The sequence below is a fragment of the Dermacentor silvarum genome, chromosome 5 (assembly GCF_013339745.2).
Source record: "Dermacentor silvarum isolate Dsil-2018 chromosome 5, BIME_Dsil_1.4, whole genome shotgun sequence".
NCBI classification, from domain to species: Eukaryota; Metazoa; Arthropoda; class Arachnida; order Ixodida; family Ixodidae; genus Dermacentor; species Dermacentor silvarum.
Window position 1 is genome coordinate 115,755,626 of NC_051158.1, and position 23,975 is coordinate 115,779,600.

The 23,975-nt window shown below is 46.3% G+C and overlaps 1 protein-coding gene across 1 annotated transcript; it reads right to left on the reverse strand.

Moving 5' to 3' along the window:
* Positions 1-771: 771 nt before the first annotated feature.
* Positions 772-23,975, reverse strand: LOC119454359 (uncharacterized). The gene is made up of 4 exons (XM_049668033.1): positions 23,910-23,975; positions 11,661-11,881; positions 9,966-10,116; positions 772-1,016 (listed from the first exon to the last, which is right to left on the reverse strand). Exons 2-4 carry the CDS (start codon positions 11,781-11,783, stop codon positions 772-774), a joined length of 519 nt encoding a protein of 172 aa, XP_049523990.1. The 5' UTR covers positions 11,784-11,881; positions 23,910-23,975.

Below are 23,975 nucleotides of genomic sequence, written 5' to 3' on the forward strand. Positions count from 1 at the left end.
TCTGTCTGTCTGTATGTCTGTCTTGTCTGTCTGTTGTCTGTCTGTCTGTCTGTCGTCTGTCTGTCTGTCTGTCTGTCTGTCTGTCTGTCTGTCTGTCTGTCTGTCTGTCTGTCTGTCTGTCTGTCTGTCTGTCGGTATGTCTGTCTGTCTGTCTGTCTGTCTGTCTGTCTGTCTGTTGTCTGTCTGTTATGTCTGTCTGTCTGTCTGTCTGTCTGTCTGTCTGTCTGTCTGTCTGTCTGTCTGTCGGCCCGTTGCATCAGTCGCAAAGCGTGTGCTGCGACCATAATCGACATTATGGCAAACACTGTCCAAAACGGTACCACCACCTAGCCGCCGCTGGCATTCAGACAGATCTCAAACGGCCGCTGGCTTTGTATTTTGCTTTCTAGCGTAACATATTCAAGTTTTCTCGTGTATTCCAATAACAATCCGAAGCTATCATTTCTGCAGCTTGTGTGTTAGTCGTACTTTACGCATTTTCGGACGCAGTTTACTTTGAAACATTTATTTAGTTCAATAAGGCACTATTACTTGGTGGAGGGCCTAGAAGAATGATGATGTATACTACAATTCCGCACACGCGCATGCGCGCGTGACGTCCGTCGCTTGAGGTGGTAGGGCTTGTCTAACACCAGCAATAGCTTCGCTGTACATAGACTTTAATGGGGTGGAATGGAGGCGGAATTTTTTAATGTCTGCTGTTCAGTCTTCTGTACAATAGCTAATAAATAATTTATTCATTTATGGCACAGCTACGATGAAGTGCATCTGTCAAGGAAAAGCGGTTTCTTCAGTTGTGGCTGGCGGCTCAGGGCTTGGGTTCTCGATCTCGGCGTTGATGGCCTCTCGAAGGGGCCCGAGTACTTCCTCGCGCAGCGCTCTCTGGAGGAGGTACTTGGAAGCTCGTTCCACGAATGGCTGCTCGAAGCCCAACACACTCTGGTAGTGGATCTCCTGTACGTCAGCCGACAAGATCTGCAGATCGTCTAGCTGAGGCTTTGAGTCGTCTGACAGAGCTGCAATGTATCAGTAGCAAATGACAGTGCATCAATAACACGCTCTAAGAATAAATAATAGGACCGAATAACTTGATAGGATTTACATCCAGGTGTTATTGTCCCATAAGAAAGCGTCTACACCCGACTATAGAGACCCTTTGCAACAAAAGAATTGAGTTCCTTAACAAGAAAGAGTAAGAGTAGGGTTCAGGATTATTATGCACCAGACAAAGATTATTTATGACCACCAGTCAGTCTTTAAAGTTTGTGCAGGAGAACGTTTATCTAGGTCAAATACTCACAGGTGACCCTAATGAATGAGAAGGACATCTACAGAATAATACAGATGGGTTGAAGTGCATACGGCAGGCATTATCAAATCCTGACTCAAAGCTTACTATTGTTGAAAAGAAAAGTGTAAAGTCATTGTATTCTGCCGGTAATAACATGGGGGGCAGAAACTTGGAGGTCAACAAGGAAGATCGAGAACAACTCAACGACCACACAAAGAGCGATGGAACGAAAATTGTTAGGTGTAAGGTTAAGAAACCGGAAGAGAGCGGTGTGGATCAGCCACTGAGCGGCTATAGCCGATATCCTAGCTGACACTAAGAGAAAAAAATTGAACTGGGCAGGCCATGTAATGCGTTGGGCACATAACCGGTGGATCACTAGAGTTACAGAATGGGTACCAAGGGAAGGTACACACATCGAAGACGGCAGAAAATTAGGTGGGACGATGAAATTAGGACATTTCGAGGCGCAATTTAGAATCACGTAGCGCAAGACAGGCGTAATTAGAGATCAGTGGGAGAGGCTTCGTCCTACATTCGACATAAAAATGAGCTGGTGGTGATGAATATGATAAGGAACGGCGGTTAACAGGTGTTCTTTGAAGGTTTGTTTTCCTTTTTGGGGTATTCAGACACGGATGGATGATAATTATTCTGCATCCCTTAATGCACACTAAATTTGCAGAAGTAACCGTTTTGTTTCATTTTGCAATAAATTACAATGCGTGCACAAAGTCAACCAATTGCAAGTGGCGTTATACCACAGATGTGCAGGAGGACATGCATGGTCGGTATTTAACACTACGGTTGTTTTAGTGATATTTCTATGTTGTTGTGACACAATAATTTCAATTTCGCTAAGTGAAGTAAGGCTGCCTGTTAGAACTCACACGAATTGTCCGCTTAGTTTCTCAGCTCAACACCCCGAGAGGTTGGGTTCTGAAAACGATCATTCAGTCGAAGCACCTTATATACTAGACCTGAATGACTAACGCGCCACGCCTTCGCTGAAGACCCTCCGCTTCTCAAGAATTGCTCAGATGTGTCATTGAAGCGCACTGATCCCACCTCTCGAGGGGTGGTGTCACGATTCGCTTTCTTGAGAAAAGGAGGAATGTTGAGTAGAGGAACACAATATGGGGATAAGTATGCAGATTGTATTTTCCCTTCATACAGGAACAAATAAGTCGCTGCCTGCATTATAATGTAGCCATAATGGTCATGTACAATACAAGAAGCACTGCTAGATTTTCATGTACTCATCTCAAATAATTGTTTACAAATATGTGCTCCTTGTTTCTTAATATTGGGTAGTGTTTCGCGAACAAACTCTAATTCATACTGAGCACTTCCACCAGTTTTTGCCACACCTCAGAGCAGAACAAAAGCTTTACTTAGAGGAATACACGACAGGAAATATCGGTGTCCAGCTAACGCGTAGCCTACGTCTTCGTCGTCATCGCTTGTAAGCAAGCCTAAGAAACACCAGGTAGCAATATATTACACGGTGTTTCTTTTACAGCGTAAGCTGTTATGGGCTCATTTCAATAGCCGTTCCGGTTCGCGATGGTCGCCGCCACCGCCGCTGCCATTGGACGACCCCAGCCTCCGCCAGTATGGTGGCGCCATCTAGGTAAGGCGCCTGCAAACGCAGCGTGCGCAGGCGCAGACGACGAGATGCGATGCAGACGAGGCGCGCCATAAAAAACGCGATCCCCAGCCTCCGCCAGTATGTTGGCGCCATCTAGTCTAGGTGCCTCCAAACGCAGCGTGCGCAGGCGCAGACGACAAGATGCGATTCAGACGAGGCGTGCAATCAACGCAATTCCGACGTGAGATGTGCGCCACCTATTCTGGATACCTCTTCGATACAAGTTATGGCGTATCCTCGCAAGGTACGAAACGCTGCTGAAGAAGCGAATCGTAGAGCTACGGGCGCATCTAGAACGAGGCATCATCGGGCTCAGCAGACTGCTGTGCAGAGAGCATTACAAGCCGCAGCTTGCCGTCGACGCCGGGCAGACAGTTCAGATCGTTCTTGTCAAAACGAGGCGAAGAGACTTTGTCACGAAGATCCTGGAGTGCGTAGTGGCGAAATTGGAGCTACTTTTGAGCCGCTCCACCAGCTTACGCTGTGGCTGTGCTGCGTGTGCCGCGCAGGCCTGTGACTATTTTGTTCCGAAGCCTTTGAAACTGACATATTTAGACATCCGTCGTTGTGGCTGATAGGCTACGTGCTCGGTGGGCATAGCAGTAAGAAAATGCTCAATATATCAAGTAACTAAAATGTGCGAAATTTTTTTTTTTAATTGCGCAGTGGAAGCTGAGGAGAAGTGAAGTCGGCTGTGCTTTGAAATCCTAACACTCGCACCAGTTTTAAGATATCCGACCCTAAAATGTGTTACGTAGTACAGTGGCGTTCCACTTTGCATTTTCTCAGGAGTGTTCCTCGAACTGTTGGGGACAATTCTAAAAGGAACGTCAACGCATTTTATCCGGTCTCATACCTCGAAAGTGGTGCTAGTCTTAGGACTCCTGCAACGCGTGCATGACTTTACTACTCCTCGCTTTTAATCTGGCAAGTGGGACATGCACCCTAAAGAGTTAGTAGTAATCTGAAAAGTTATTTCCTACTTCCTAGTTATTTCGTCAAATTATTGCTGCAATTTCTTTCGATGCTACAGTTTGCCTCGCCATGTAGCCTATCTGCGAAAATATAATGTGTCTAGATGTGACCGTTCTAATTAAAAATCGTGTCGCAGTTTCACCCGAAAGGCGAAGCATCAATTGCGATAGCAAATTAGTAGAGAGCTATACCTATTAAGGATAGTAGTTTTATCGGCTGTATAAACTTGGACATGCAGCAGCACCAGCAACGCGCTGAACTGTTGCCGACGGCGTCGGCGTTTTGCCCGCGTTAGCAACGAACGCGCGCGGCATTGGTGACTTTTGCCGGTGCCTCTGGGGGCGGGCGCCTCGGAGGTTTTCGACGAGAACCGAATGGGACACTCGTCAAGCAGCGTCGGAAATCTTACTCACCTTCTCGCCGCGCAACGTTTTTATATAAATACGCATTTGGTGCCGCAGCTAAACGTCGCCTTCCCGCCCTCCCTCGCGTCCCCCCACGGCCAGTGCACGCAGAAACACTTGCAGCGCGCCATCCACGGCTTTGCTGGTAACACAACTCAGCTAGCCCACAAGCTCAGGGACCAATACCTGTGCACTACCCAGGATACCCGAGGGACGGCATACTCATATGCAGGCTCTGAGAATGCCGAGCTGGATCAACCTTTCCAGCTCCATGACCTGAAGGCAGCCCTGGCCAAAATGAAACGTGGCACTGCACCCGGACGGGACAAAATTACAGTCAAGCTCCTGGCAAACCTACCAGACTCGACTTACAATTCACTGTTGGCATACTTCAATTCTATCTGGCTGGGAGAAGTGCCCATCCCTATCGATTGGAAGACAGCACTTGTCACCTTTATTCCTAAACCTGGCAAAGCAGTAAATCCGGACAACCTCCGCCCCATCTCTCTCACCTCTTGTGTGGGCAAGTTAATGGAGACGATGGTGCGGGACCGGTTGTCTACTTTCATGGAATACCATAACGCATTTGCGGACACCATGTTCGGGTTTCGCCCCCACAGATCCGCACAGGATGTGCTCCTCCAACTTAATCGGGAAGACCTATACCCCATCGAATGCCCCCATAACGACAAGGTGGTTCTGGCCTTGGACCTTAATGGAGCATTCGACAACGTCACTCATGAAATCATCCTAATTCATCTCTCTCAAACCAACTGCGGGCGTAACGCGTTTCAGTACGTCTTACAATTTCTAACACAGAGACACGCATACTTGCACATACAGGACACCGAACATGGCCCATACACTCTAGGGTCCAGAGGTACACCACAGGGCGCTGTCCTCTCCCCCCTATTGTTCAATCTGGCCATGAAGAACTTGCCTGCCCAGCTGGAGGCTGTCCCGGGATGTGCAACACGCACTCTACGCGGACGACATCACCATCTGGGCCACGCAAGGCTCTTTGGGAGACATGCAGGACAACCTGCAGCAAGCGGCGACCATAGTGGACCGATATGCTCATGCTTGTGGCCTCCAATGTTGCCCCCAAAAGTCTTAATTCGTGCATCTCCGCCCCTCGCCCAAATGCACGTCCAAAATTGCTCTCTCTCTAGAGTATGGTCGAATCCCTGAACAACACGAAATTAGAGTCCTCGGACTTTTCATCAACCAACACCGCCGGTCCGACACAACACTAGGGAAGCTGCGGAAGGTGGGGGACCAGGTGGGCCGCATGGTCCGCCGGGTTTCCAACAAGCGCGGGGGTCTCAGATGCAAAGATGCCTTGCGGCTGGCTAATGCATTTGTGACTAGTCGAATCTTGTATTCGACTCCATACCTCCATCTCCGCAAGCATGAGGAGGACGCCCTTGAGGTCATCCTCCGAAAGATGATTAAGCGGGCCCTTGATCTCCCGGTCAGCACCTCTAACAAGCGCCTTCTTGGCCTGGGGATGGTGAATACGTATCGGGAGCTCAAGGAAGCTCATCTTACCAACCAAATCACACGTCTTTCTCGGACACTGTCGGGTCGCCGCCTCCTTGCCCGACTACACCTCCAACCTCTCAGACAGATGGAAGAGCGCGTACGTACGCCACAAGAATGGCGCGATGCCCTGCACGTGCGCCCTCTTCCCCGGAACATGGCATGCACACACCATGATGGCAGACGCCTGGCTCGGGCGGAGGCCCTGGCGCGCCATTATGATTCCAAACCCGGCGTTTTCTACGTCGATGCCACCGGCCCACACCATGGGGGATGGTTTACGGCCGCGGTGGTCCACGAAGGCAAAACAGTTAACGGCCTTAGGTTTCGCGCTAGAGACATAACATATGCGGAGGAAGTCGCCATCGCGTTGGCTGCAGCCGATTCTCGCTCTCAAACCATCATTACCGACTCGTGAGGGGCCTGTCGGAACTACGAGCAGGGTCAGATACCATTCCTGGCCTATCGCGTCCTTCAATTCAGCTGCCGAACCGGGGACCCCGACCCCCGATACGTCGTTTGGGCTCCTGCTCACATGGGATTAGAGGGAAATGAGGCAGCGGATGCTGCCGCCCGCGCGCTTTCTCACCGGGCTCCTTATTTCTCTGACCCCGCCGTTCAGGACTCCACCCCAAACCCAATCTACTCGTATACAGAAATTACAGCTTATTATCAATCCGGCCACGAACTCTACCCCCGCCCGTGTAGAGGCCTCAAAAAGGAGGAGGAGCGTCTCCTGCTCCGTTTCTTCACGAACACTATGCTGTGCCCGGCGGCTCTTAAACATTTCGATCCGGCCTTTACTGGAGCTTGCCTGCACTGTGCGGAGAAGTGCTTGCCCGCACTGCCCATCCAACCCTGCCTTTTCCCCCTTACCCAACCCTACCCGGGAGGACTAGGAGGCTGCCCTGCTTGGCTGCTCAGACCTACGGGCCCAAAAAGCCCTGGTTAAGCGCGCCCAGGCGGCGGCTACTGCCACTGGGGTCCCGTACTAGGGACTCCACCTAGTGTTTGTAAGGGGCGGCCTCTTCAGGGTCGTCCCGAGCATACCTCCTCGTACGTTTTGTCGTACAAATAAATGTTTTTCACCACCACCACCACCCCCACGGCCTTTCGCGCGACAGAAGAAGTCGCGTTTGCTCTCTATACATGGTGATTGTAAAGGAGGAAAGAGACGCTTAATTTTGCAGCCCTTCAGGGAGCACGGGGCAGAACGCGCGTTTGCTCTCCGACGTGAAGTCGCTCCCTCGAGCCCTTTCACTCGCACATACAGCGTCCGGAGCCAACACCACCTAGTTCTAGGTGGTGCCGCCGGATCGCGGCGACGATTTCATCGTCGTTGTCGTCCTCATGGCGACGGCGACAACGACGCCAACGCCGAAGGCAGAAATCCGCTTTGGAGTGTCCATATAATTGCTGTCGCAATAAAATTCGGGCAGAACTTATCTACGATGACTTTCCAAGTACCCAACCGCGTCAAGTATGGTGTGTGTACTCCCGCCGGGCGCCTCCCTTGCACTTCTCGCTGAACACGCTTCGCCATATAGCTGCATGCCTGTGAAGTCAAGCAGTTGCCTCCGAGATGCATGGCGCACCGGTGCTCCTCCCTCATGCGAAAATTGAGAAATAATCACTTCCTCTCGTTGGGTGCTCGTGACGCAGTGCGCTTAAGCGTCGGGGTGCTGTGCTTGTAGAACCTATGTGATGTGGTTTATATACCGCCCAGCAACAGAGACATTTTATTGCGATAGCAGTTATATGGACACTCCAAAGCGGATTTTTGCCGTCGCCGTCGCCGTGAGGTTCCGTATGACGTCAACGGTGATGAAATCGTCGCCACGCTCCGGACGCTGTTTGTGCGAGAGAAAGGATGCGAGGGACGCGCGCTTTCACGGGGAGCGAACGCACGTCGGTGAGCAAACGCGCGTTCGGCGCCGTGCTCCGTGAAGGGCTGCAGAATTAAGCGTCTCTTTCCTCCTTTACAATCACCATTTACAGAAAGCAAACGCGACTTTTTCCGTCGCGCGAAAGGCCGTGGGGGGATGGGAGGGAGGGAGGGAGGGAGGGAGGGGAGGCGACGTTTAGCTGCGGCACCAAATGCGTAATTATATAAAAAGGTTGCGAGGTGAGAAGGTGGGTAAGATTTCCGACGCAGCTCGACGAGTGTCCCATTCTGATCCCGTCGAGAACCTCCGAGACGCCCCCAGACGCACCGGCAACAGCCACCAACGCCGCGCACGTTCGGTGCGTGCACGGCAAAACGCCGACGGCGCCGACAACAGTTCTGCGCGTTGTTGATGCTGCTGCATGTCCAAGTTTATACAGCTGATAAAACTACTATCCTAACTCCGTGTCGCTCTCAACTTATTTGCTATCGCTATTGATGCTTCGCCTTTCGGGCGGAACTGCGACAATTTTTTAATAGTTGAAGAACGCCATGAGCTAGATGAAGCCCACATTTTCAGACTCTGCTATCCGTTTGGAGTTCATTCTATATAAAAAGAAAATAAATAATTGGGGTTCTCCGTGCCACAAGCACGATGTCATTATGAGGCACGCCGTATTGGGGGACTCAGGATTAATTTTGACGACCTGATGTCTCTAACCTGGACCCAATGTGGGGTCATTTTTTTTTTTTGCATTTCGCCCCATCGAAAAATGGCCTCCGCGAATGGGTCGTTGAGCCAATGAGGTTTGCTTCTGAACGTTTGGCAGTGTTGCGACAAATGTCCAAGCGAGTCCCTGAAGCTGAGTTGGAAAGGTGTGTAGCGCTTTGTGTGTCATTTTCTGCTCTGTCCTCGTCTAGTCGTGCTGCACAGTGCTAGTGGTACCTTCGGGATCAGCCTACATTTTTAGACTGCACTATATAATGGACTGGTCCGTACTTTATGTTAAAAATTTAGATAGCCGAAAATAAAGCTTGTCTGACAACGCCAAGAATGTTATTCGCAATCAGAGTGTTCTGCATGAAAAACTGATATAACTGTATAAGCCTTCAGCGACTGCGTCAAGAAAGGGCTACAATGATCTCGTCAATCAGTCCCAACAGACCACATAAGGTCCGCTAAACTGAAATGTGCCTGGCAATTTTAAAGTGACCTCACGGCTCCGTACTAGAATATTTCATAGAATAGTTTTTCGGTTTCAGATTGAACGCAAAGAATGCATCTTGCTCATTTTTAATTTTTAGCCAAATAACGCTATCGTGCAAGAATATATTAATAATGTGGTTTGCAGGTATTTGCTCACAGCCAGCACTTGGAGAGATATTTAGCATGTTTATAGGTCCTGAGCAAGCACCTAACTGCCTTCCTGCAACGAAATTCCGATATACCGCCTAATTAGTCAACCACCAGCGCAAATTTTCTTCAGGTACGAGGACGTGGTTTTGGCATAGCGATGGCAGAAGTTCATGTGAGAAAGGATCCCGCTGACCACGTTCACATCCTGCGATTAGTCCGTACGTATGGATCGCGTGTACGTATGTATGTAATAAATGCATGTGTGCTGGCCTGCAAAATAAAGCAAATTTCAATCAAGCTTTCCGTGATTACTGCTTCCTTCATTTTGTTTTATAAACAATGGCCTCTTTCTTATACGTAATGGTGCGTTTGGTGTTTATTTGTAGAACACCTATGTGCACAGTATACCATGACACACGGTAGTTCGCATCTTGTTGAGTGTGTCCATCAGTTCCCTAATTCGCTCATGTGAATCGTTTAACGCACTAACATTAAATAAGGCCGCAGTGAAGTTCACTAGCTGGCAAAGAGAGCTTGCGTGTGCACGAAAGGGTCATCGATCATTTGCCTTTCACACATGACAGTTCCACCAAAGTGCCCACTCACGTGGTTTGGATAAGCTATAATATGATCATGTCAAGTTGGATTCCTAATGATGTGTAAGCCTTCTCGGATATGGCAAACATGTGCGTTCTAGTAGTCCTCCGCATGAGATCAAACACATGATAGAGCCGCTCAATTTTCTCGAAGATAAATAGTTATGCCTGCAGCAAGTGCAACTGCGAAAAACTAGTTCTTTATGCTACTAGAACATCGAACCATGCAATCAGAGCAAGAGATGAACTTAGTCATATACTTACACGCCCCAAAGCGCGCATTGGCGACCACCGGTCCTGTGAAGCGCAGGTACATCCGTGGTAGGCCCGTGATGCCCAGGTTACAGATACCATCGAGCTGGGCACGGAGCCGCACGTTCCACGTTGTGTGCGCTGAGCTCAAATTGCAGTTCACCTGCGAATGTATTCAGTTTGCTTGTTAATGCACGTACGTCAGGGTTACTGCGTCTCGGTTCTATTACCTCAAAAATTTTAGCACCTCACCTGCCTATTTTTAAACGTATTGCATCTTTACTATCGATACGTATTTCTTTGTCCAGCTTCCCCACAGACGTACTATTATTCGCTTTGCTGTTTTCTTAACATAAAACAGCTCGCATGCTCCTAAATAGTGATTTCCTTCTTGTTGAAATATTTTGATACTATTTAGCGTGTTTCTTGGTATGCGACCACCGGCATAATTGACTACGCAAATATTATTACAACCTTATGTGCAACTTTATGTATAAACCTACCCCTAAACGACCTCTACGTCCACGTTTTTTGTAGACAGACTGAAACGATGGATGTCGTCTCTTTCCTCACCTCATTACATCAATTGCGCGTGTTCGTCACACCAAGTGGCAGATAGGTGAACACGCTATAACCATGTTAAGGTAGCTTGAGGTTGGTGTGTTAACATAAAACACCTCGTATGCTCCTAATTACTGATTTCCTTCTTGGTGAAAGTTTTTCACATTTTTGATGTGTTTCTCGGTATGATGCCACCGGCATAGCTGACTACGGAAATACCATAAGTTTTAATCACATAAATTTTTGTATGGTCCTAATGAGTAATTTCCTGCTTGGTGAAATGTTTTATTAAATTTAGCGTGTTTTTTGTTATGAAACCACCGGCGCAATCGGCTACGCAAATGTTATGTGTTCTTAACATAGAACAGCTTGATGCTCCTGATTAGTCATTTCCTACTTGGTGAATATTTTTTCTATATTTATCGTTTCTCGGTACGAGACCACCGGCATAATTGACCACGCCAATATCATTACAACCTTGTATGCGACTTTGTGCATAAGCCTACGACCACACTACCTCTAACTTCAAGTTTATGGGTACCCAGTAAAATATAAAACGATGGATGTCGCTCCTCTGCTCTGCTCAACAAAACAATTTGTGCGTGTCTGTCACGTCAAGTGGCAGATATGTAGACATGCTAACATCATGCTAAGGTAGCTTGTCGTATACTTATTGAAAAAAAAAGGAAAGGAGCAGTGTCAAACAAATTAGGGATCAGGGATAACAAAACATGTATGAAGAGTTCACAAGATTACGCAGTGCCAAATACAGAGGCAGGAGTGACTTTAGACGCATACCTATTAGGCTGAATGTGGATAAGAATGAATTTACTCACCTATCATTAGTTGCGCTGCACAACAGCTAATCTGTAGCTCTCTGTAAAACAGCACACCGCTACCTCTCTCGCAGTCATGCTTCTACAATAAGAGTTTGTATTTTTTCCACAACTATTGGATTAAATCTACAGTCCACTCATTCATGCGCACAAGCCACACAGCTTCGGCGGTACAATCAATGAATTCGCATGCACACATTCTTTTCAGTAAATTCAATTCGATTCAGTTACCTTTGTTCAGTTACCTTAAATATCAACTACCGATGGCAATTACAATGCGCATACCGATTTCAATGGAATATTTCAGCACCTGCATGCGTTCTACACCCAGTTGTGGCAGGCCACCGACAACCGCTGCCCGCAGAAATCTTCGGCGCCGGAATTCCCAGAGCTCGGGTAGACGGGAAGGGAAGCCACGCAGAACGCGACGCATGAATGTCCCCAGCCGCTCGGAGCAGGGTGCCGACACGTTGGAGAGCTTCGGCACCGGGCTTACGGTGGTAGATGTGGTCGTTGGCGCCGCTGTGGCCACTGCACATACGCAAACGCAGTGTGGTGGCTGAGCCGAAGTGAATGAACAGAGGTCAGATGGTCGGGGTCACAATTACAGTTAACCAGTCTCGTGTTGAGATATCTTGTCCAGTCGCTGCGTGAAAGCGCGCGATCAATAAATAATATTCGTATATTTATTTATTGCACTACCCTCAGGGTCCAAAGGGCGTTACGTGGGGAGGCGCGTGGCACGTCATGTTCATGCCTACAAATTTCAGCTCCTTGAAATATACATTAACAAGAGAAGTACAAATATTGTACTAAGTAGGAGTCAAGGTTCTTGTCAAATGTGGCCAATAACGACGGCCTTTAATGGCAGTGCGTCATCAATGCAAGCCATGAGGCCGGAAACTTGGTTCTTTTCTGAGGTAGTCTTGAGAATAAAGTATTCATAGAGAGAAGTGGTTAGCATTGCGAGAAAGAATGATCACTTCAGATTAGTGATCACTGCGAGATGCAAAATACGGCGCTTGTGATAAAAATTGCCGGTGCAATACAAGTCAATAACTCCACGTTATTCACCGCGAATAGCACGTGAAATTTATCCATGTTCACTAAAGAAGAAGACTGGGAGGACGCCCTGCGAAGCGACGACCACCAGACCCAGCTCCGGGCCGTCCACAGGGCTCACGAAAGGGCAGAGGCTCACGGGCTTCCCGTCCCAACGTGGGTGCGGCCCGCGACTACTCCTGCCGACCACTAAACCAAGAGTGGGTGGGGAGGGGTTCCTCAGGACTCAATAAAGTTATTTCCTCCTCCACCCGCCTCTCAATCAATGTCCGAAATTCTTTGTCAAAAGTCTGAAGATATGCAGTGAGTTCAAGAACTGCGTTTATACCGCACAATAACAGTTACGAGCAGCCTATCAGAAATTCGCAGCACAAATGTGTTCAGTCACTTACGCAGGCACCCTATGGCGGCACGTAGCATTGTTGCACACGTTATGGTTCAATGCTTCGGACTTCGAAATAGTCTGAAATACTCCATGTCTTCATAGTCCAGAAACCGTTTTTAGCCTTTTGCAGCTTCTTTTTTATTGGATAAGTCAGCTTCCCATCACCTTAGTTTGTTTTCAAAAGGAGAAAGACCAGTTCCGCTTCCTGCGAAATGTGGCCGCTATTTTAGTCGTAAGTGCGCAAGAATGCCCTCTGAGATGAGGTGTACATGACCTCCAAAACATAGGTATTACGTGAACCTTGGTCATTAATTCCCTTCACAGAAAAATGGGAAATATGGCGAGTGGGACAAGTGAGAATCCAGATAGTTACATAATATTTAAAAAAAAACACGGCCCTGTACAGACCACTGCCTTCCCACAAGACGTTGATTAAGATTCAACGAAGTGTCCCCAAGCGGTCACGAATAGAACAAAACTTAAATAATTACGTCGTGAATTTTGGAAATATTTGTATCCTGCGTGCTCTAAATCTGCGATATGCCTAGACATCAAGTTTATTGAAACAATCTTTTGCATAGTGGTCAGTGTACTCTTTGCGCTTTTTGTTCGCGTGGCTCCGAGTTATATTATAGTGCCAAATGTAATCGAAGGCGAGATCAGCGTGAATATATGTCAATTGAAGCGCGACCATGAAGTTTGGTTAAACCTTAATACACAAAGAAGAATAGTGCAGACTACAGTGTACTAGAAGGCTTTGTAGTGGGCTCACAGGAGGGCCTGGGCTGAAGCGCGGCATGTTGCCTGCCGAGAGGGGGCGCAGCAAGAAGTTCCTCCTGAAGCTTCGCTCCGGGACACGGCGGCTGCCGAGCGGGAGGCGTTGCTTTTACCATTTCAATTCGAAGCAAACTGCCGTTTTCTGCACTACCGACTGGGCAATTATTTGTAGAGTAAAAAAGTGCGATTCTCCGTACCACTGTAGACGGCTCGGGGAAGATTTCACGTCGTTCCCGCGATGATGTTGAATGTGTGTCGAGCTTTTGTTACAATCATTACGCTTCCGCGGGGCGTTTAATTTGCCTATGTCACTGCCACAGCCTAATCGTACGCAAACGGTTGACCCGTTACCTTCGTCATGCCCTTTGCTCTAACCGCATCGGGTTTCATCGTTAAACTGCCGTGGTACACTACGCTGCTGCAGGAACGTAAACTTGCCAAGCGCTCACATAGGCTCGGAGGCCAATTCGCTCAGTAATTATGGATATGCAATCTCAATTGGTTTGTTCACGGCACTCGTGCATGCTCGCTTTTACAAGACCACTCCCTTACAATACAACGCATCAGATTAAATTGGGCGAAACAAGCAAGGGGGGGGGGGCATTTTTCAGAAGCATATGTATAAACACTGTATTTACAGTAACAAATACAACATATTAGTCAGGCGCATCTTGCAAAAATGTAGCAGAACAGCCTGCAGAAGGTAATCAGCATCCCCAACGACCCCCCCCCCCCCCTGTGTTGCATATTTAGCCTAGGTCTCATCTTTCGGAGTTTCATCCTCAGGTTGTTGCCTCGCTTTTCTGCCTTAACTCCTTTCACGAAGAATTACGGCCGAGTAGTTAGGTGAAACCGACCACATTCGTTGTTAGTTCAGCCGTGTGTTCGTTGCCACCACGCATGTTCGGGAGATTCGATGGGGTGGCGCCTTCCGAAAGCAGGGGCCTTCCGCGAGGAATGTGCATGTCCTTCCCACCGATTAGATGCACATAGTGTCTGATTACACGGGGTGTCCGAACTACCATGCCCCGAGATTGAAAATATGCAACGTAGCTGGACAGAACCTAGGTAATTTTCGCCGCCACTTGGAGATACTCAGATGATTTTTAATAGCATTCCGCCTAATTAGATAATTAGTGTTACTTAATTCATCAACTTCTCAAATATTATATTTCCATGAAAAGAGTCAATCGGAAAATTGTTGATCAACATCAAAAACTCCCCATACAGCTTTCTGTTGATCAATACGTGCTACACAAAAGTTTTTCCGAGTGCGAGAGAAGCCCGCGAATACACCCAAATTGCCGCCCGACTGGCCGCTCAAAGCACTTTGCCTGTATTCGCAGGCTTCCTTCACGCTCGGAAAAACACTTTTATGTAGCATGTATTGAGCAACAGAAAGCAGTGTCGAGGGTTTTCCTGTTGCTCTACAGTTTTCTGACACATTTAATCTAATGTTATTATTTGAGAAGTTGCCTAATTAGTTAAGACTAATTATGTAATTAGACGGAATGCAAGAAATACTCGGAGTGTCTCCAAGCGACAGCAAACAGCACTACCTTGGTTCAGTCCAGCTACATGGCATTTGAACATTTTTAAATCTTGGTGCATGATAGTTGTGATCCTCTGTATATAGCTGCTAGAAATGTAGCTCGGAACAGCGCATGTTTCATCCAATATTTTATCTGCACGGTGAAAGTTCCGTTCCCACTGCTTTCTTCGTTCTACAGCTCGCGGAACTTCGAATAAGTATGCCTTCGGTGCGCCTTTCACGCGGCTGTACCCCGTATGGCACTCGGGCGCGAAACAGAGTTGCGGCGACGATTAGGCATTTTTGCCAACCCGGGACACACGTGTGTAACGTGGGCGACACGCAGAGACAGGCACTACACGGAAATGAAGCAAGCAACGAAGTTGCAGCCAACCTACCGCCACTGCCGCATAGAACAAATAACCACCCGCTCGCGAGACAGCGAAACGGGCGGGCGGACTGCGAGTTCAGGAGGAAGCTGCTGCAGCGCCTCTAGCGGGCGCATTGGCAGGCGACAGCGGCCGCTTCAGTAGAGAGCATAGGAAGGATGAGTGAGTCACTAGAAAAGCTTCTAGAACACTGTAGTGCAGATCGAGCATATATATATATGCTGGCTGTTCAAAATGGAGCTTTACGGAATTTTTTAAAAATCAGCTCGAAACACATACTCAAGTAATTAACAAAAGTTACTACTTAACTTCTTCGTTAATTACTTTGGGACACATATTGCAATTCACGAATTGTAGCCGGTGAGCTTGTCGGGCCTATCCACTTGGAATCAATTTCCGTAATGACGCCAGTTTCGTTATATGCGCCATCGAGCTCGCCGTCAAAATGCGCTGTTGTTCCACTTACTTTTTTACCAAAATGGCTGTTTTATACATTGAACCACAAAAGTAACTGGAACGCCCATGTATTTTGCTTCACACTTTGGAGAAATAATATCTCGAAACTGGTGTCATCCTAGAAATTCATTTCAAGTGGATACGTTTCGCAACTTCACCGGCTACAATTCGTAAATTACAATAAATGTCGTAAAGTAATTAACTAAGAAGTTCATTAGTCAATTCGAAGTAAGTAGTTGAATATATGTTTCGATTTCACGTACTTCTAATAACCCAGCTCAATGATAAGAATATTCTACCTGCCACAGGCGATTTTTAAAAACTCCATTACACTTATTTAGCACAGCCGGTGTATATATACAGGGTGTCTCAGATATCACGCAGCACGATTTAAAAAAGGGGAACGTCGTTACGCGAAGCAAACCTAGTGCATATTGTTTCCAGAGCAGTGGAGTTGCTGTCATTAATTTTTTCGTTGCTGATATTTAATTAGCTAATTGTAAATAATTATCTAACTCGAGAACTACTGCCCTAATTATCTAAGTGACAAATAGAAAATTGCAGAGCAACATGAAAAACTCCCGATACAGCTTTCTGTTGCTCAATACATGCCACATCAATGTGTTTTTCCAAGTATGAAAGGAGCCCGTGAGTAAACGTAGAATTGGCGCGTGACTGGCCGCTCGAGGCATTTTGAGTGTATTCGCGGGCTTCTTTCACGCTGGGAAAAACACTTTTACGTAGCACGTATTGAGCAACAGAAAGCTGTATCGGGAGTTTTTCATGTTGCTCTACAATTTTCTCATTGACACTTTGATAATTGGGACAGTACTTCTCGAGTTAGATAATTAATTGCAATTAGCGAATTAAGTCTCAGCAACGAAAAAATTACTGGTGGCTACTCCACTGCACTGGAAATATTACGCACTAAGTTTGCTTCGCGTAACGCCGTTCCTGTTTTTTTTTAATCGTGCGGCGTTATAGCTGGGACACCCTGTGTATATATATATGAAGAGAGTGAGAGAATGTAGAAGTGGCTTCAAAATAGACCGGCATATCGACTTGCCGTATTTCTCACAGAAGATATTTACTTATATAAAGATTTGTTACATATGAATTACGTGAGTTTCTTTCCCTTACTATATAGCTAATTTGCTTTTCTGTGATAATCCTTACTTTACTGAGGGAGGAACATCGTACCGTCAGTATTCTCTATCCCGTTACTCAAAAGGTATGCGAAGCTTGTGCTGTTTTCCAGTTCAATGACGACACAACAGTACAGGCAAGACAAAACAGAGAGCTTACTATGAATTCACGCTTATTGCCGGAAAGTGCGGAATATGTAAGGCTTATGAACACAGGGAAAGGAGAACATATGAAACGACACTTTTTTTTGCGCCGAGCCTTACATCACATGTGATACGTGCCTAAGGAAAAAAATTACCCGCCGTGGTGACGTAGTGGCTTTGGCATTGTGCTGCTAAGCCCGAGGGCGCAGGATCGAATCCCGGCCACTGCAGCCGCACTTCGATGGGGGCGAAATACAAAAAGTCCCTTGACCGGTGCATTGCAAATTATTCCGGAATCTACCACTACGGCGTGCCTCTTAATCATATCGTGTCTTTTGCCACGTAAAACCCCAGACCTTAAGAAAAAGATTCTATTGCTTATTCTCACAGGGAAACGAACGCAACACTGACACGCAGGTCACAAAATCCTGCAATTCCTCATCTCTGTATTAGTTCTCGCGCGCTGTCTTCTGCGCAGCATAGACGCTTCATCAGATTTCGCAGCGAATCTGCGCTCCTTGAAATACACCGCAAGATGCGCGACAAAGCGTTCGTGATATTACAGTTGGGATCTTTGATGCTCTAGAAGCTGATTCTTTCAGATGGTGACAAAACTGAAGTTGAAAATGCAGCTAGTGATATTCTCGGTAGTTTAACGAAGGTATTAGTACTTTTAGTACTAGCATATCTATTTCCGATTCAGAGGCTTTCTAACTAATTTTTTACTGCAGGCTGCATTTTTTAGCTGTATTAGCTCGTTGGTCCCCTGTCCAACCAACAGGTAGCACAACCACCTTGCCATTCCGATCGGTGCACTTAAGGCATGTAAATGTAGGAATCGTTCAGCCATGCTTTTACAATGCATTAAACAAGTATTCTTAGCACATATTGCAATTTAGTTTTTAAAAGGAAGCACGTAGATTAGCCGATTAGCAAACGCAGGTTATCATCAAGCGTTTTCGCCTTGTTTGAAGGAAAAAATGGTACGAAATGCCGAGAAGCTCCTTTATGCAAATTTTAATGTGTTTTTTTAAAGAAAGAAGGAGTGTCTGCGGAGCCTTATATCCGTGGTATGTCGCGAATTTTCAGAAATATATATGAAACACAGCTGATGTTGGTGTGTTTTTCGGCGCTTCTGAACTGGCTGTCAAAATTGTGCGGACCTCTTATTCAGAACCAGAGGAAAGTCATGAACAATAAATAACCATCAGGAATTTCTTGCATGTACCGAGAAAGTTCATTATTTTATTCTGATTTTTTTTGTCACAAGAACTACGTAGTGCAAACTGGCAAGATCCTCAATGAGCGAAACAATGAGCATAACCATAATGTCACGAAGGTTTTCTCTGTGCATACTGCACTGCGCTGAGGTGAAAGCAAATGCATGCCGAGATTTGCTGCAGTGACTGTACTGTGCAGAAGTCACGATATGCTCCCGCGAGAAGTAATGAAAGAGAGAAGAATTGCAGCCTAAGAAGGAAAACACAATTCTTAGGCTCGCGTCACGTACGCTGTAAGGCTCGAAGTAACCAAAAAACAAAAAAAGAACAACAAAACAGGCAAGTTTGCACTCGGTCGGGCAACGCTTAGGCACAGGGACACTGTCTACCTTCATGTCTTACTGGCTGCTACTGCTAGGTATTAACTTGATAACTGCTAGGTCTTAACTTGGTTTCCCTGCGCATGTGGGGAAAGTATTCTCGAGCGATCATTTTCGAAGGTACCTTCCCTTCGCAAAATTTCGCGTGACTTGCGCTTTACACGTCGGTACCTACCAGTGACAGCGTTCTTGGGATGCCACAAACGCAGGCAGGCTAACCAACGTTGGCACAGTGCCAAGAACGCTGTTGCTTGTCGACGCCGAACGCGTGGGAGGCTAGCCGCTCCATGTCTAGCGAAAGTTGGCACCACTAGGCGCAGCCCCTTTTATGGCAACGCAGACGGCGTTGGCAGTCGCTCTGCGCGTTGCCTCGTTGGTGCTACTTCAATTTCTTTCTCTCTCTAACTCGCTACAATTTTTTCTTTCCCTACTCCTGAGAATTGGCGTCAGGGCCATTTGCCTTACGTTACCAGTTCGAACGACTCACCAACATCCCACTTGCACCATTCTCAAACCTGTTTTCTGCTAGGTGACCATAGTGCACACCACTAAATGTACAGCCTGACGGCACTGAATGCTGTGGTGTGCGTGGCTTATGTGTCGTATGTGCTGTGTGTATCATTTCATTGATCATCGCGTTCACCTGGAGTAAGATCCTAGACGTGCCGTCAGGCAAGCCTCTACAGTCTTCATTAAACAGCGTCTCTTTGTCAGACGGCAATAACGTTCTCGTTATGCCACAACATATTCGCTGTGAAGTTATTGATCAAACCAGGTATTACTCAGCAAAAATACCTGGTCTGGTCAACAGTTCAAAAGTTTCAAGTCATTTTAAAAGTGAAGCTTTTCTTTGCGAACCTCTTCGAGTTTTCGTGACCGTGGGGGCTGCGCGGCTGTTCTCTTGCCGAGTAGGGCAACTCATCACAGAGGAGGACGCGCGCGAAGTCACCGCCGCTGGGTTCTTTGCACCAATGCCAGATGTCGCTCGCCTCCACGTATTCGTGGCACACGTGCATGGTAGTTAGTCAGACGTTCGTCTAACTACCCTGCCCTTGCTTGTTTCTTTCTCTCTTACACAAGTCGCCTCTGCGGCCTCTTCCCTAGCCGAATCATGAAAGGGCTTCCTGGGATAGTGGTTTTTGAAAGCGCACACAAACAGAAATTTATTTTTGCACGTACTCGCGGATGTGTTGAAAAGCGCAAACGGAGCTGGAACGCTGCAAATTCTTCACCTGGACGAGTTCGCACAGGAACGCATGCCACGGTCGTTCTGGATCATGTGTCTCATTCCAAACGCGAAACGAGTGTGTTTCAGGCAAACCATGCATATGCAAACATGGTTGGAACGCTGCTACTGCGCTTTCCTGTCCGGCCATGTCAGGGCACGCTCTCCATGACGAGCACCCTTCGAGGCTCAGGGAAACGTTCATAGGAAACGACGCAACACTCTCCCCTAGAGGAGTGCCGGTGCATGGCACACTAGGCCGTATATTCTAGGCACTATAGGGGGCCTTCAAAACGACTCTTCAAGCTTGAAAACCCCAAAGCCGTTGCCACAGCGACTACCTGATGACCTGCGGCCTAAGCACCGATTTATATAAACACTCAATTTCAAAAATCATAATAAAACTTCATATGTGAAAGCAATCTCAGAGGCCCCGCTGCAGACCTGGTGGGCAGGTATGCGCTTGCACGTTGTCCTACTTGATGGTGCAAATAAAAATAATGACTGTTTTACACAACATCTCAAAGCCTACTACGTCAACCACATGGCGGTTTCATCATTATAGCATAACAAAGATACTAAATAAATAATGTATGAGCAGGACAGCGTGAACTATACTTATTCAAATAATAAAACGTTTGACCACCTTCAAAAAAATACATCATCCTCCGAACATAAGGTTCCAAAAGCAAGACATTTCCTGTAAATAAATGGAAGTTACAGTAAGGAAATCAAACTTATTTATAGATAGGTGAGTACTACAGTGATAAACTCTGTCCATATATTTCAAATTTATCAGAATAATTAACTATGCCACATAACACCAATTTAGATAGACCACAAAGAATAAAAATTTTAAGTGACCTTTCTTAACAAGTGGTTCCTCCTCTATTACAACACAATTTATTATTAGCATTTAAATGTTGGTGTAAATATGTATTTCTCTAGGTCATGACTCAATATTATTGTAATATTCTCTCAGAGCACCGTTTCCCTACCGTAAATATTAAGCCTAGAATCGCTATATTCTTGCGCATTGTCCACTAATGAGTAAACGCAATTATTTCGGGGAAAAGAAGGCCAGGAAAAAACACATGGTGGTCTTCATTGTGGCAGAATGCTGCTGTAACAGTAAATTCTTTCAGAACCGAAGGAATTGCACAACTGTGTTGCATTTGCCCCATGAAATTGACAAATTTTTCTACGCTTAATCTGCTGATTGCTTACATTTATTGCCGAAATAAAGCTATCCTACAATCCCACAGCTCTGTCGACATTATGACTAGTCTAGACACACGATGCATAGTTTTGCTTTAAAGCCACTCGTTGGACGTAAAAAAAAAAAACTTTACTGCCTCTGTACTGCAGTCAGGGAAGCATAGAACATGGTACTCTGCAAAAGCAGAAATTGCTGCAAATTTAAAGCACTTCTTTAAATTTAGGTTGAGCTAAACTTTCTTCTATTTTTTTTCTATTAAATGCTATCGAATGAGACTCGCACTGCATTAAATTTTCTTATTTACAAGACCGGTACTTGTATGCAGCTTCTGCCTAAATGTAAATTCAACTTCACATAGCGTCATGTTATTCAACGTACATACAGCTATGCCTTGTATCCTAATGGGATGCTTTGTGAGCGATAAAGGAGGCAGTGCGGGTCAGAGGTGAACGTACAGATATGCGGTAAACATAGTTATGCATGTTTAACGCTTCAACACCTCACACGAACACATGAGCCATCCATCATCCCCTTGGCCGAGGCGACCGCGAAAAGCTCCCGCTGAGTCTATCCGGCAAAGAAATCTTTGATCCTTTGCAAATGTCCTTTGCCCTGTGAATATCATTCTTCTTTCTCCCGGCACGCCACGGCTTTGTGGGAAACCCGACGCTATGCCTGCTCGGCGAAATACGGCAAGCCAAACCCAGTGGAAGTAGCAAGGAAGGAAAGAAGACCAGGCGACTGTAATGCCACAGCATTACTAGGACTATTAGCATTTCCCTGCGTGCCGGATTGGCTAGCGTTAAACACTGCATCAAAACTCTTGAAAGGACACATGGAAGTGCATGCATTAAAGGACCGGTCCAGCGTGTCACTACCTGAAATCAGCCCAGTTTTGACTCCGCCATTTCCGCAATAGGGTAAGTTTGCTTGTTGGTTGGTTGTTGTTGGTTGCTTGGATCGCGGTATCGGCCAACTTTATTTGTCCAGAAACCGACCGACGGAAATGCAGGAAATCCGGACGCTATGCAAGGAAACCTTTGCTTCATTACCGTGCAGTTTGACATACCTCATTGATAAAGCAATGATTTGGCATTGTGGGGATAGGACTGCGGATAAACGTATGAAAAGGTGAATTAGTTACCTCTTTGGCGCAGCGGATCCTCGGTAGCAGTTTCTATACAGATAAAGTATAAGACGCACACCTGGATCTGGATTTGGTTCTGGCGCACCCCTGCAACCAAGCGACGCCACCCAGGCATCGCTCAGCATGGTGTACAGAATGCTTTCATTTTTCTCAACGGCATACCATTAAGAAAAGTGCTACAAAAGTGGTACACTAGGACGTACACATTTATGGTAGGTGACGAAGGAAAAGCTAATAATAATCTCATATCACATACAAATAAGCATTTATATCAGATTATGATCACATAAAGCCAACAGGCAATGAAGCCAAGGAGAGCACAGGGGTAATTAGCTGTGGTTGAAAAGGAAATGCAGAAAATTATGAGGAAACGGGAAATGAAAGCGAGCGAAAAGATAACGTGTTGCCGGTGGGTACCGAACTCGCAACCATCACATTACACTTGTGATGCACTTCCAATTGAATTGAGTCATCAATTGAGCCATCAGTCCACTAGGTTAGGTATTATGTGTACTAACTTGAGTATTAAGTGTACTAATTTAGCCAGTGCCACTCAGAGCCATTGATTTTAGCAGTGAAGACTATTGCGAAGGTAAGTAAAGTTTGTCCCTACTGGCGACAAGTCAGCTTCTCGTCTACGTTTAAATCCCTTTTCCTCCTTATTTTCTTCATTTCAATTTCGGCCACCGCTAATTATCCTATGATTACCTTGGCATTGCCTGCTGGCTTGATATGGTCCTGATTTTCCATATTCGGAGCCCATCGGTTTCCCGTTCATTCTGTTTATATCGCATCAGGAACTACGTAAAAATTATCATGCGAAGAAAGAGCATAGTGAAAGCAAAACGTGTCGTCAAGACATTATTATTCTACGCGAATATGCGATTTTCGACACGAGCCCCTTGTCGGTCACAAATGCTGAAATTTACATTTTTAGGTTTAGAGTGTTTCAAAGCAAGGATTTACAGTTTGCTTAGTAATTTGTGCATATTGGAGTGATTCTGCTGCATATCTTCTCCCTATATTTCAACAAGACCAAGCTTATACCTATACCAAGCCATGTTATGCTTCTGTCGTTACATAACCTTACTTCTGTGGTTATGTATATGAAGCAACATTACATTCTACATGTACACCGAGTTTAAATTTACCTCTGCGTATTACTTTCATTACGTCAACTGCAGAAGTTTGGTTGAACTGTGAGCGGCCACACTTTACATATAGACAAAACACTCATTACTCTAAATTGAAATTGTTCCGCACCTTTAGGAAACACAATAACTAAAACTAAGTATTATGTGCACGAATGCATTTCTATCACCTCCACTCTGGCTGATCAAGGATGTTTGTTTTATTCTCCGTGAGCTCACACAGAAATGTTTATATACTTTTCGTTTACGTCCCGGCAATAATCTTGGCGCATCTGCTATTCCGAGAGCCTGAAAGAATGCCCCGTTGTACTTGGGAAATTGCACTCACCTGTAGTTTCTTGCAGAGGTGTAGTTTCAGAGGTGTCATTTCTGACTGGTGAATCTGTAGTAGTTG